The sequence below is a fragment of the Primulina tabacum genome, chromosome 1 (genome assembly GCF_025594145.1).
Source record: "Primulina tabacum isolate GXHZ01 chromosome 1, ASM2559414v2, whole genome shotgun sequence".
Classification (NCBI taxonomy): domain Eukaryota; kingdom Viridiplantae; phylum Streptophyta; class Magnoliopsida; order Lamiales; family Gesneriaceae; genus Primulina; species Primulina tabacum.
The window spans coordinates 32,365,857-32,380,851 of record NC_134550.1 but is presented as its reverse complement, the minus strand read 5'-3'; the positions used below and the strand labels follow the sequence as shown (position 1 = coordinate 32,380,851).

Genomic DNA, 14,995 nt, shown 5'->3' with positions numbered 1-14,995 from the left:
GGCCGTGAGTTTTCTTTAATATTGGGAAGGAATATTTGTTACTTTTATGGAAGAAAAATCTCTCATGAATTATGCCCACTTATGGTATATTTATAGAGTGAGACTCCTAATCTAATTAGGAGTCCCTCTCCCACAAGGACTCTATATTTTCATTCTAATTAAATTCTCATATTATTAATATATAATGTATTTATTAAACTTTAATAATACATTATATAATAATATCATATACACATATTTTATATCACCATGTAAAATATATACATGTATATGTATATTAAATTAAATAAACATTATTTAATTTATAAATTAAATCATTGGTTAATTTAACTCTAGACTCCTCTAGAATATCTATGAAAATTTGTGCATGTTAATAGTCACTACTACTAGCACCACCATTTAATTAGTAAAATCCAAATTCACTAAATAAATGATTCCGAACTCATTATAACCCCGATCGACGATCCGAGAGCACCGATGTATCAAGGATATAAGTCTTGTTCATATAATAAAATAAAAAATTTCAAAAATCAAAATTTTCACTTACCATATTAGGCAGCTGCCAGTTTTAGTGAACTCCTTCACAAAACATGCAGTTCCACTCTTCTTCCTTATATTAGCAATCATGCTAACTTCCATTTCTTCCATCCTATGGAATCACCTCATAAACTCTTTTACAAGCTTCCTGTTTGATCTCCATCAAATTATAGTCGCCAAATTCCAACTCCTTGAAATTTGACTACTCAACGGGAACATAGAATCCGATACTTGTGTGACCCTCAATGGTTCAAGGATACAGCTAGCCGTGGGTTCACATCTCCATGTGATTCAGAATAACATTTATTCTTATTCGGGTTTACCCTAGTTAACCTCATTCTTTTAATCAACTCATTGATCAAGAATGTCAGAACTCATTTCTGATTGCACCCATCGGATCATGGTAAGAACGTCTAGTAGCATCGTCCCATGATCCCCTAGGTATCACTGATAGTGCCTGCAAGAACCAATCGATTATGATTAACGTACAGTACGGTTCCTTCATCTCATATATCCTGACCGAATCTGCAACCATTGGTTCATCGAGGGTTGCATATTAATTCGATAACTATGTGATACATATAATAGTGACATCGCATGTACCATTGGAGAACTCCTTCTCCAACGTACATCTCATACTCTGGCCAGATAATTCACACACTATTATTCATCATATCACATCGGATATCCACACCCGTAGGCGAGCGGTGAATTTTGACTACAATGCACTGGCTCCTACATGTGTCGCAACTGTACCCAATCTCACCACCTGATGACCCTCCTGGGGTCGGTAAACGAGTCAAAGCATAGCCCTAGCATATAGAGCCTCAGTGTCGTCCCGGATCGTAAGGACTAATGGTGTACAATCACAACCACGGACTTATCCTCTCGATGAATGATAACCACTTAGAAAGTCCGAGGGAGGGTAGTTCGGTATAATCATCATATGACTACCTATCTGCATGTTTGGACATCTCTATGCCCTTACCAAGAAACGCGGTACACAACATCAGAGATACTACTCTCGAGCTTAAGCGACATTTATCCATGTTTTATGCGGCTGAATCGACTAGGAACAAATTTAGATCATGCAGTATTTACAAATGAGTTTCAAAATCGAGTTACGATTCATTTGTATTAAAGTATAATCAAGGATTTTATCTATGCTGATTGCATGGATATACATATAAAGTATAATGCCATAATCGAATAAAATAGTAAAATATTATTAAAATAAAGATTACAAGTTGGCTTGCCGAACACCTACAAACCCTTTCAGCTTTCTGCCGAGGTCGTCCCTTGTGTCTCCCATATCAACTTAATATTTATTCAAGACAGATATCAGACAAGATTTGAAAGGTTGCGAAAGTTTTTGAATGTTGAGGAATAAGATCTTCGAAAATCAAGAAGACTCAGTGAACAGTGTTAGAACAAGATTAAATTCAAAATTTCATGATAAAATTAGAGGATTGTGATCGTTATCGATCTCATATTTGCATAGGAATTAGGGTCTAATATTATTTTAATCTATTTTGAATATGGATATAACTACATCTTATGTGAACCTGTAATTAATTTTATTAATCAATATAATATCATTTCTATTAATAAAAAAAATATCCTACCTTTTTTAAAAAAGAATAATAAAGTTAAAAGTTGGAAAACAAGTGTAACTCTACAAAATGGGACATACATTGGTCAAATATACAGTCTAAGCACCTGTTCCAGTGGCACAGGCAATTTATAAACATGTCCAGCCATCTTCAACACAGCTATTTGCTGCAATGCACCCGTATCCAACCCTGACACGATCAACTAAAATTATCAACCATTTGTCGATGCTAGGCCCTCACCACGAGGCATTTTCTTTGATCCCACTGCAAAGACAGTTTCGTGAGTAGGTGACTACCTTGAGAAGACATAATCAATTTCTGGAATAGAATATGACTCGACTTGATATTATTATCAATAGAACACCAAGACATGTATCCTAACAAAAACATATAAAGAATGATTGGCAGAGGCAACTTTTATCCTTGTCTACTTGTTAAGCGCTAATGGGTGACAGTCATCGGAATAGATAAGATTTTACGAAGCCCAAAGATTGATGCAAGGACAAAAAAATTCCATTCTATCAACAAGTCACTATACTAGCCCTTGAGAAATGGATGGTGTTCCGACACAATGTATTGACTGCAAAGGAGAAATGACCAGGTAATTATTATATGATGCTTCAAACATCTGCATCTAATGGTTTTTAAAATAAAAAAAGAAAAACTGGATTAACAGCATTTCGGTAAAAACTCACATTTTCATGAGCATTGGGTCCCTATTACAATCATAGGCAGCTTTGAAAAAAATATAAAGAAAGTCTTGCGTAAAATAATGATATGCACATCAAACCACATGGATATGACATGTAAACATAGGGAGAGATTTCTAACCATCTTCAACATCCTTCAACTGATAATAATGAGGAGCTATTTCAACGAGCCACTCTGGTTTTAGTTCAGTCACCTATATTTATAATTCTTTCATAAGTTCCATAATGGCAAGTTGGCAGTGTTACACCCTGTTCAGATCTTACATAGGAAGGCAAGTATCCGAAGATTCTTACCTGTCGCATATACTCCTTTGTTGTCAAAACTAGTTCATGGTAGATGACCCATCTTGGTTGCACCTGCCAAGGACAACAAAGAATGCGATACAATCTTATATATTTTCCAATATTATCATATCTAAATGTAAATATACTATTACTCATCACATTCATAAAATTATAAACAGAGAGGATAACTTCATAATTAACAAATAATGAATGAAAAAATTATTTTTCCAAGGGGTGGGAGCATCTTATGCATCTTATGTATAATTTAACATAAGGAATATCCGATCACTACGAAAATTTTGGGGGAAAGCTTATTGTTCACATTTTTATCTACAAACTACCATACACTTGATCTTCTTGTTGATCATAAAAACCTTTTCATCCTGGAAAACTAAAAGAAAAAAAAACCTGAATTATCTAAACAAAATAATGATAGTTAAAATTAATATCAAACCATCAATAATGCCTAATTCATGCCACCTAACCCCTGTTTCCCTTTTTTATATTTTCTTTTCCATTTTTCCATGCCCAAAATTTGATTTTCCTTCTCTTTTTTCTTTCATTTTCTTCTCCCCCTCTTCCAAAGTTGAAATTATTTGTTTTTTTCTTCAATGACTTTCACCATCACAACACTACCACCTGGTCAAACCTTACCACGAAATTGCACTGCATCTTCAAGTCTAACCTTCGAAACTCACATTTTCTAATATTCAGATATCTTAGTCAATAAAAGATGTTGGCATTTCAGAAACTACTCAACGACTGGTTCTTCTATCGCTGTGCCAAATATATCTCACAAAATTGGTGTATCTAGCCTAGAAAAATTCTAGTCAACATTAACTTTGGATATTCAAACAAATAAGTAGTCTACCTGAGCTAAACCTGAGCTAGGGTGAATTTGAACAGTCTGCGGATGTTTCACAGTTCTATAGGATCCATTCTTCTGTAGCCTCGCTGAGTGGGGGAAGAATCCGGAAGTTATGGCTTTCTTTATAGAATCTAAATCATTGGGATTTGGGGTCAACTCAATCTCAACTCTTTCAAGCAGCCCCTCCAGTTGATCCCGTATATCTCTAGCTCTCTTCATGCTCCTGACCTGAAATATATAAATTATAACATTTAATGAGCCAAAGTTCAGTATTGTAGTAATGAAACAAAACAATGAAAACTCTCGCAGTCAGCTTTAAAATTTCTTCTCTTGATGTGATACGTGAAAGATAAAGATAACTTAATTAGTCATCTAGCACATGTAATTCACAATTTCCATCTATTCATAGTAATGAATCATGTGTTCAGAGGCTACAACATATGAACTAAACCCAACCAAGGTGTCATACCAGGGGGTTAGAAGTTAGAAACCTAGATGTCTCCGAAAGGTTCCAAGTCAATAATCACAGTAAAAAAAGTTCAAAAACATCACTTGAGGAAATTGAGGAGATTAAATTGTATTCCTGTGAAAAGAAAGCACACTGTACAACCCTAATATAAAGGTGGTAATACATCTACAAATAAGGAAATGATATGCTATCAAATCTCCCAAAAAATTGTAATACCAAAAAATTTACAAATTAAGAGATCTCTTGACCATTTTCTAAGATACCGTAGATGACTAGTTAGCTAATTAACAGCTACAAGATTATTTTCCAATATTCTACATCACACAAGCGAATATGCTCCGGATTCATGAATCTTCACGTCCATCGGTAATGGCCCATCATGTTGAGATAGTAAAATTGGACCGTGATCAATTATTAGTCAATTTGGACTTGACTAAACCGGAAAAAGACATACAAGCAAGAGTTCATAGGAAATCGGGAGTTATTTGATCATGTCAGGCTACGGGTGAGAGAGAAGATTGAAACCCATCAACTTATGTCAGTAATTCACCAAGTGTATCACATTACTGAGTGGTGAATGCTGAACAGCAACATCAGATCCCATAATCAGAACAGCTAACCAGAAATAACAGAACAACCAGACCATCTCTTTGAAGCAAGTAAATAATGGCCAAACAGAGATGGCATAATATTAAAAGGAAAAAATGGAATATCAAACCTACTTGAATATAATTTTCATAGCACCATTGAGTTGAATAATTGGTTTCCTTCCACGAACTATACACCTGAAAAAATGTCCACAAACATCACAAAATTAAACTTGCAGGCGCAGAAACTTTCAAATGTATGATTTCACTGCATAGCTTATATATTCTCCTGTGTGTATCAATTTCCATCCCCGCACTCCAATATCACACCAACCTCATAAAGAAATGGAATGTGGCAATTATAGCGATGATAAATGAGCATCACAAAAATATCCTCATCCTTAACTCAAAAAGAAAAATTTCTCCGAAGGCCAAACAATAAAGCAGTTCCTGTTGACAACTAAATGCAATTCAAAATAACAAAACAATGCGAAAAAGAATGAACCACCAAATCACTGAAGCAAGAGAAATAGAAAAAGAAACCTGCAACATGTTATTAAATTGATAAACAAATCATCGAATAACGCATATTATTAATGCACTTGATCAATAAGATATGCATTTATTATGTTCATGCATTCCTAACTCTGTCCACTAGTCGAAAATACGTAAAAATTGTGTTGTTCCTTATATTTTGTTTCAAGCAGTTCCCTATGAGAAGCAAATTAAGTCAAAATTTGGCGGTTCGTAGATTGTTGTATTCTAAAAGCACAAATGCCAATTTCTTTATAGGGATGTCTTTTCACCCTCCCATGGACTTACTACTTGTTTAACAAGAAAACTTGGGAGAACAGAAAGCGAATTCAAAACGAAAACCTTACTGTTACAACTCATACAACCGCTCTTCTGTTAATCAGATGACAGATTTGATAAGAGACTCGACAATTTGATACATATTTCGGCTTTTAGGCTGCCAAAGGCTCACATGAGAGCTAGAGGATTATGTACTTTGTTTTACTTGGTAGAATCAAGAATAATCAAACAAAACACAAGAGCAGAAAAAAGCACTTAAGAAACTCAACCCACTGACCTTGAGCAAGGCTATATGATCTCCGACATTTCCCATGTGAAAATTCAAGCGAGCATTGTCTGCATGAACTTGCTTATCCTTGGGACGATAAAAGATAGAATTTCCAATGGATAGCATAGCAGCAATAGAGATGATTTCATCAGAACACTGGTATTTATCGGAAGCAACAATCATCTTTGACTGCATAGGATCTAGGGGGAACTCGGCCATCCTTCTACCCGCTTTTGTCAACTCGCCATGCTTGTTAACTGCACTTAAAGCATAAAGCAACTCCAACGCCTTCAATAAGGCTTCAGATGGAGGAGGATCCATGAAGTCAAAATTCAGCAGATCATTGATGCCAAGGCTCTTTAGACTAAGGACCACGTTGGCTAAGTTGGTCCTTTGTATTTCGGGGATGGTATTATCGTCCAAATCGTTATAATAATTATAAGCAGTATACAATCGAAAGCATTTTCCTGGGCCTGTCCTTCCTGACCGACCTGCTCGCTGATTAGCTGATGCTTTTGATATAGGAGTGACCAGGAGTGATTCCATTCCAGTCCGGGGGTTATACGACTTCATCTTGCAAAATCCCGGATCAATTACATACTTGATCCCATCTATCGTCAATGATGTTTCAGCTATGTTCGTGGCTAGGACAACTTTCCGTGCCCCTTCAGGAGTGGGTTCAAATATCTTAGCTTGTAGCTCTGTTGGCAAGTTTGCGTAAATTGGGCATATGATGAGCTCCGCTATTTTTGTTCCCAATCCTCTAGTCCTATGCTTAAGAATCTCTTCGGCCATTTCAATCTCCTCCTGCCCGGTAAGGAAAACTAGTATATCACCATCTCCTGGTGGTTGTGTCACATGGATTTGAAGAGCAGTGACTACTGCAGCATCCAAGTAATCAGCTTCAGGTGCCTTAGTATAGTGTATTTCAACAGGAAATCTTCTTCCAGGTATCTTAAAAATTGGCGCAGAGTCAAAATAATCACTGAACTTTTCAGCATCAAGAGTGGCGCTTGAAATGAGCAATTTGAGGTCAGGGCGAAACCGAGCAATGTCCTAATGCACCAAAAAAATATAACAAGGATTGTGAGAAACATAGATCCTACTCGAAATTGCATTGGATTCATGCAACAATTAGCTGCTGTTGTTTCAAAAAAGAACTAGCGGACTAAAAGCGTAGTTTCTTGTAAACGATATTGAAAGCTCATTAATGCAAAAAGAAAACGAATTCGGATATTTTTCAGCTCCTACTAAGGTTCGTTTAAAAATAGATGCAATCCTAAATAATTCAAAAGATACAGTCCTAAATAATTTTCTTGTGTTTTCAGATCATATACAATACACTACCACAAATGGATTTTATCGAGACTATTTTACATCTCAAAAAATAATCGAGAGAAGCAAAATATTACCTTAACTAAGCCAAAAAGGATGTCCGTCGAAAGTGTTCTTTCATGGGCTTCATCTACCATCACCACACTGGAAAATTTTGCAAAACTTTTTAAAATGTGAATAGAAAACCATTAATGTTACTCCAAGTACAACAAGCACCTGTAACTTTCAAGGTCAGGCTCTCCAAGAAATTCACGTAATAGCATTCCATCCGTCATGTATTTAACAATTGTCTTTTCAGAAGTACAGTCTTCAAAACGAATAGAATAACCAACCTGAAACACAAAACATGAGAACCACGTCATATCCATGAGTAAGCATGCAACCATAATTTTGTGCAAATATTTCATCAGCATATAAATACTGATATTGAAACACATCGAACAGGAATAAAACAAAGGAATCATGAGAGTGCTTGTTTACACGTGACTTGATGACAATGCACATCATAACAAGTGAAGTTCATGAACCATGAGTCTATATGCTATGGTTGCCATTCGACAACTTGCTGGCAACATACAGTTTAAAGGTGCATCTGACAATCACCATGGCAACTCATAAATGAGCTGATGTGAGCAACCAACCAATATTCATTACAAAAAAATACCTCATGCCCAAGTTTTACTCCCATTTCTTGAGAAACACGAGCAGCAACACTCATTGCTGCGACACGGCGTGGCTGGGTACATCCAATCTGTCCACGAGAAATGTCATCATTATTAGAAAATTGACATTCCACTTAACTTCAGTAATCATATGGTTTACCATTTTTAACACTATGTTAACAGGAAAATAATGAATAGGTGAGACATTCAGATCAACAGATTCCAGTGCCCCAAATAAGATCTTTATAGAGACAATGACAAGTTTATAAAAGTACCAATCATTTCTTAATTCCATAATTCAATTTTTCCAACAAAAATTTAGGATCAAAAGGTTGGAGAGTTGATAGATTGCATCACAATTATGTAAATTTTAAAAAATATATAGAGAATTTCCAGATTGATTTAAAAAAAAAACCACGAACACAGCAAGCAAAATCCTTGGAAATTAAAATATACACAGGGCAACAACAAAGATTTGATCAAGCAGGCCTTAATATATAATTTCCAATATATGTAAAACATATAATTGGATTAAGCATTTCTTACTTTTCCACGCTCGCTATATCCTGCCTCGTGTAGGTATTGAGGTATCTGCGTAGTCTTTCCTGAACCAGTTTCTCCAACAATGACAAGAACCTGCAAATTAATGAAATGTGAATATTTACTAAGCCTAGATTAAACAAGTGAAGTGGGCAACAGAAAATCTCCAACCTGGTGATCACGAATAGCCTGGAGCAACTCTTCCCTATAGGGATAAATTGGCAGAGTTTTTCTGTCATTCTGAAAATTAAGGATCAAAAGAATAAATCAGAGGACTATACAGCCCACATTTTGACATCATCATACACTGAGTTCAATTTTTAACTATTACAGGGGAATACAGAGCATTTGTGACCCGAGAATCATGGCCTTTCAAGAACTATGTATGTAAGAACAGCCTTATAACTTATGCAACTTCTTATGCATCCCATAAAAGAGCTATATTTGTTGTATGTAATTTGATGAAAAGGCTCTTTGCTTGCCCTTGTATTACCTAAAGGGCAAGTCCGTAATCTCACACCAAGGTGGGAAACAAGTTCCACTAAAGGCTGCTCTTGTATTTCTTTGGAAATTTGTGATGTATCAATAGCAAAACATCAGGAAATGATGCAACTTATTTACTACCAAGTGAATGTTATTAAAGTGGCCTATTAAATATCTAGGGGTTCCATTAGGGGACAATCCAATGAAAACTGAATTTTGGGAACCCGTAGTGTCTAACATGTCGAAGAAATTGGCGAGCTGGAAGAAAACCTTTTTACCAAGGGGGAACAATCAACTTTGATTTCGGCAGTGTTGAATGCTTTTCCAATTCTAATGTATTTCATGTCTCTTTTTAGGATATCAAAAGGTATAGCGAAGGTTATGAAAAAGATTACGAGGGATTTTTTACGGGATGAATTTGATGGATATTCACATTGTTATTTGGTCGTGTGGGAGCAGGTTTGTACACGGAAAGTTAGAGGGGGCTGGGTATTGGGAACATTTGTTTGTGGTATAACTGCACAAGGCACTTCTGGGGAAATAGTAGTGGAGAGGATATGTCAAGCGGACGCAGATATGGAAGAAGGTTATTATGAGCAAAAATGAGATGCATGATAAGGGATGGGATGTGGGTTTAGCAAGGAGCGTTACATTTAGAAGTCCCTGGAAATTTATTTCTTGTACTTACCAAGCATTTCATCAACTGGTGAGAGTAGTGGCTAAGGGGAGAATATCATTAGATTTTGGGAGGAAAAGTGGTAGAAAGAGTCATCTTTTAAAGAATGTTACAAGTTTTATTTCAGATCTTTTTGTTTCATAACAAGCCTATTATCCGTTACATTCAAAAGGAAGGAAATCAGTTAAATTCTTCGTTATCATGGGTTTTGCATTTCCGAATGGATTTGAGTGATGGGGAAGTGAGTGAGTTGAGTTCTTTGTTAGGGGTTTCAGATATTCTCCTATTATTATAATATCTAGAAATTACTTATCCCGCAAAAGGTTCAAGTTTTCTCTTGGAATGTGGCTTTGGGGAAACTTCCCACTTGTGACTCGGTGCAAAGAAGGTGGCCTGACTGTGTTTTATGCCGCAATGGTGTAGCTTATGTCGGAAGCAAGAGGAGAATCAGGACCATCTATTGGTGCATTGTTCTTTTTCGAGTGGAATATGGATAAGAGTGCTGCAAGAGTTGGGTTTTGAATGGACTTTTCCGAGTAAGGCACAGGACCTCTTCATTATGGAGCCAGGCCTTTCCACGGGAAACGATTTACGAGCTTCTGGTATCTGGTGATTCATTACATTTTTTGGTCGATATGGCTGGAAAGGAACAACAAAATATTCGTAGATTTGTTGTAGTCCGTGGATGACGTCTGGGAGAAGATCAAATTCAGAGTTGCGAATTGGACGACTGAGCTGCCAGAGTTTAATCGCTTATTTATTTCAAACTAATGAATATTATCATGACCAATAATTCAACTCGCCTTGCATGCCTTCCACATAATGTAATGAGTGATAAAAATATACACACCTGAAGTTTTTCAAAAGCAGATTTGGCAGCAGATGCTTCGACCAACTCAATGGAGTCTTGCTCAACCTGCAAACCAAAGTGAAGCAATTACAAAGAAAAAATGCACTGACTACTGTCTAAAACATGTGATGTCGAAAACACATACATTCACACCATCCATAACTGCTGCTTGTATGAACTCTATTTGGTCTTCAAAGACAAAACTACAACCCAATAAAAGGCGCAATGAGCATCCAGGCAACAACTTAACTTTTCAACTACACGCCACTCATATACAAGGTTAACAGAGTCGCAAACATACAAGCAATCTCAGTTGATCGCCATTATAAGCTAAAATCATGCTTTATATAATTGGGGTGGGGGTGTTGCAAATAGAATTATGAGCCAAGCCAACATAAACACAATGCAGTATCAAAACTTAATACAACTCACTCAAAATCCTCGTGTTTTTCCTTCCTATTCTTAGATCCAAATTTAAGAGTTGCTTTCCCTGAAATACCATACCAACTGAATTATTATCCTCGTGCGAAAGTGAACATAGATGAATTTGAAGATTTACCAATCTGATGCTCCTCCCACGCTTCTTGCTCAGCAAAGGGATTCATCTTCTCCTCCGCAGTAGGATCCCTGGAAAATGACAAGTTGAAACAACTTTAATGGCACTTGAATATTATGTCCGTAATGTGTGTATGTGTGTGTGTAGTAGCCAGGGAAGAATTGTATTTGAAGTTCTGATAGACCTATATCGCTGCATGGCCACAGCAAACCTCTTCTCTTGATTTACACCACCTTCCATGTCATATGCATCAGGGATTCTATACTGCAGTTACAAAATATTAATCTAAGTAGTAACTTTCTCAATCAATAAATGAAACAAGCCTAAAAAAAGATGAACAAGCATGTAAGCAATCAAAATTTTGTACTACAGCCAGGAAGATTATTTATGAAATTTCCTAGCTGCTCAGAGACATTTGAATATAAGTCAAGTCAACAGTAACCAGTAACGAACAAATAATCATATGTTAGCTACTTCAAATAAGCAGTGAAAAAAGTTAAACACCTCATTCGTGTCATCAGATTCTTCTGTCCGATTTTTAACAAGCTCGTATATCTCTTTCTTATACCTGCAGAAACAAAAAATTTCTCATCGACCAGGAATAGTTCCTCGCTCAGAAATAAAGTGTGCACAATTTAGTCAGCTAATTTTGAGAAAGAAAACAAGTTTAGACTAATTCAAAGCAAAGCATGCAGCATGCATAAGGTTCTATGAGAACTAAATACTGCCATGACAGTAATAGTTCTGATACAAATTCGGTACATCAATGCAAAAACGAAATCATTTTGAACCAAGTAATGAAATATTTCTTCAGACTAAAATCTAAATTAGTACATCATTGTGCCTAGTGGTTACAACTCGGGAGGGTGGAAAAGCATTTCCAACATCTTCATCAAGTTACTTCAGGGAACCGTCAGAGGAAGGATCAACCTATCCTTGATCATGGAAAAGCCCCAGTAAGAGTTAACTTCGTTCACCAGTTAGATAGAAACAATGAGAGCCTCGGACATGGAGGGCAGTGGTAGGAAAAGGACGGATAGGAGTTGTCATGAAGCACTTATCGTCACCAAAGGTAGGGTCAACATCTCGTGGGAGCAGATTCAGATTGTTCTTGGCGATCCTGTCAATAGGAGGGTTGATTTATTTCCGTTCCAAGCCAATAAAGCTGTATGGTGGCCTTCAAATCCGGCTTAATTCTCATATTATCTAAATCTGAAAAGAGGATTCTTCGATAGAGGGTGTCTTTGGTCTTTGAGGAGTGGCAGCCAGATTTTCAACTCGTCGGACACGGTTTTAACTGTTGCAACAGTTGGGTTAGAATCTTTGGATTACCTTGGAACTTATGGTCGCCTGCCATTTTCAAAGTTATTGGGGATCATTGGGGCGGTTTGGAGGATATTAGCGCTGATACATTATTCTTCAGAGATCTTGGGCAGCTAAGATCAAGGTGAAAGGAACAGGAGGAGGATTTATCCAAAGTAGAATGAAGATTCCATTGAAGGAGGCGACTACGGATATTCGAATTTGAGTTGATTCTTTCGATTTACCAGCATATGAGAATTATGAACAGCAATCATATGCCCAAGTCGTGGTTAATGGTAAACGGACTTTGGCGGGGTGGGGCAACTCAAATATTCACAGAAAACATGAGGGTAATGTGCACTCCACTAGCTGTCCCATTGATGGGACAAAGGACTTCGGGGTTATATCAGAGCAAGTGGCAACCACGGAAGATAGGAGGAAGGGCTTCGGATCGGACATTAGAGGGGAAAGGATGAAAGATGTGCAGGGTCTTGCGTCTCCGAAGAAAATACAAGAACGGGCAGCAGAGAAGGGCGTGATGGCGGCTCCCCCATTGAGAGGAAAGGTGACTAAGATATTACAAAGAATTGTACCAAAAAAAGCCACAGAATTCAAAAGCTCACCCATTAAATCCGTGACTACCAGAGACGCCCAAGAGCAAGATAACAGATTGGGTGAATCTGGATCAAAGACTCTACTGCCTTCTTATGGAAAAAACTATAGTAGAAGATTAAATAAGAGCATCAACGAGGATACGGCAGTCCCTGAAGACGGCGGGTTACCAAATGCTGGCTCTTTGATCGGGAGCACTTGAGTAAGTTGGGGGAATTTGATTTGGATGACTGAGAAGAACTAGTATTCAATGAATCACGAGATGATGTGTTGGAGGATGGATTTTATTCCTCAGAGTCTGGTAGCCAGTTCTCTTGTCACTCGGAGTCTTCAGCTTATACCGATAAAGAGGAAGCGGATCTTGAGGGGCTGTTCTCACCATCAGAGGGAATTCTGCTCAACACCGGGTCATCTCAACTTGAAAACGTGAAACTTTTAGTGGGAGAGTTACTATCATGTTTCCATTCATCGATTCTTAATCACTCATTTAAATTTCGTGTCTTTCTCTTTTCTGAAGTTGTCTAATGGGTTCTTAGGAGGTGGAGAAACAAGGGTAGATGACAAGTCAGGTTCCGGATGTCAACTCAAAATATAGACGTTGGGAAGGAGTCAAAAAATCAATTAGTGTCTTAAGCAAAGAATTAAATAGGCTGAACTGCTGGATTAATTACGAGAAAGACTCGACTTAGAAGGGTCCAAATGTGTTATTATGAAAATTTGCTCTTGGAACTTTAGGGGTGGAGGGGCAACAAGAAGGAGGGAATTAGTTTGCAATGTTATACGCAAGGAAAAACCGGATATCGTGGTGCTTTTAGAAACTAAGAAACAAATGGTGGATCAGCGTTTCATTGCAAGCTCGTGGAAGTCCAGATTCGTGGATTGGGTCAATTTACCGGCAATAGGGAGATCAGGGGGTATTTTAGTGATGTGGGATCCTAGAGTGGTTGTGGTCAGCGATAATCTGATTGGGGATTTTTCGGTGCTGATTGAGATTTGTGGAATGACGAGATTAAATGGTGGTTCTCAGACATTTACGGACCATGTAAGCCAAGAGATAGAGAATTCTTTTGGGATGAATTAGTGGGTTTGAACTCTATCTGTGGTGACAAGTGGTGCTTGGGAGGAAACTTAATGTGGTTAGAAACACGATCGAAAAGATGAATAACACCTAAAATACCACAAGCATGTCATGTTATGATAATATGATTGGGAAATTAGGTCATGTAAATTAGGTCTACATGACCCACCTTTACTGAATGCAAAGTACACGTGGTCAAATTTTAGGGCCAACCCAATTTGTTGCCATGTAGACAGATTCTTTATTTCCGGGGGTTGGATGGACATTTTCCCCACGTTCAGGCAGACGGTGCTTCCAAGAATTATATCGGATCATTACCCGGTGATGTTTGACACCACTTAGTTGACAGGGGGTCCTGCTCCGTTCAGATTTGAGAATGCTTCACCATAAGTTCAAAGAATCAGTTTTGTCATGGTGGAACAATGGGGTTAATCAGGGGTGGGAAGGACATAAGTTTATGAAAAAACTCAAAGGAATCAAAGTTGAGGTGTCTACATGGAACAAAGAGGTCCTTGGAGATGTGAATGTCAGAAACACAGAGTTTGTTAACAAAATCAAACAGTTGGATGAGTTAGAGGCTGGGGGAACTTGGTCGGATATGCTTCATGACGAGAGAAGGGCGGCAAGGTGTGAGCTGGAAGTTCTGTCGATTAGAAGGTTCTAGATGGAAAACCAAAAATCAAAAGTGAGATGGTTAAGGGATGGAGATCAAAATTCCAAATTTTCCAAGCTTTACTGAATAATTGAAGGA

The 14,995-nt window shown here is 37.4% G+C and overlaps 1 protein-coding gene across 2 annotated transcripts in view; it reads right to left on the bottom strand.

Moving 5' to 3' along the window:
* Positions 1-2,121: 2,121 nt before the first annotated feature.
* Positions 2,122-14,995, bottom strand: part of LOC142543720 (pre-mRNA-splicing factor ATP-dependent RNA helicase DEAH1-like) — a 30,455-nt gene continuing 17,581 nt past the window's right edge. For both annotated transcript variants that reach the window (XM_075651126.1, XM_075651132.1), the window contains 17 exons: positions 11,757-11,820; positions 11,437-11,516; positions 11,256-11,323; positions 11,129-11,186; positions 10,842-10,899; positions 10,697-10,762; positions 8,859-8,927; positions 8,694-8,783; positions 8,150-8,236; positions 7,702-7,817; positions 7,563-7,629; positions 6,160-7,206; positions 5,205-5,267; positions 4,017-4,241; positions 3,155-3,217; positions 2,982-3,054; positions 2,122-2,414 (listed from right to left, as the gene is read on the bottom strand). In XM_075651126.1, coding sequence (XP_075507241.1) covers positions 2,362-2,414; positions 2,982-3,054; positions 3,155-3,217; positions 4,017-4,241; positions 5,205-5,267; positions 6,160-7,206; positions 7,563-7,629; positions 7,702-7,817; positions 8,150-8,236; positions 8,694-8,783; positions 8,859-8,927; positions 10,697-10,762; positions 10,842-10,899; positions 11,129-11,186; positions 11,256-11,323; positions 11,437-11,516; positions 11,757-11,820 — 2,347 coding nt within the window. In that variant the 3' untranslated portion in view covers positions 2,122-2,361. The remainder of the gene's footprint in view (positions 2,415-2,981; positions 3,055-3,154; positions 3,218-4,016; positions 4,242-5,204; positions 5,268-6,159; positions 7,207-7,562; positions 7,630-7,701; positions 7,818-8,149; positions 8,237-8,693; positions 8,784-8,858; positions 8,928-10,696; positions 10,763-10,841; positions 10,900-11,128; positions 11,187-11,255; positions 11,324-11,436; positions 11,517-11,756; positions 11,821-14,995) is intronic.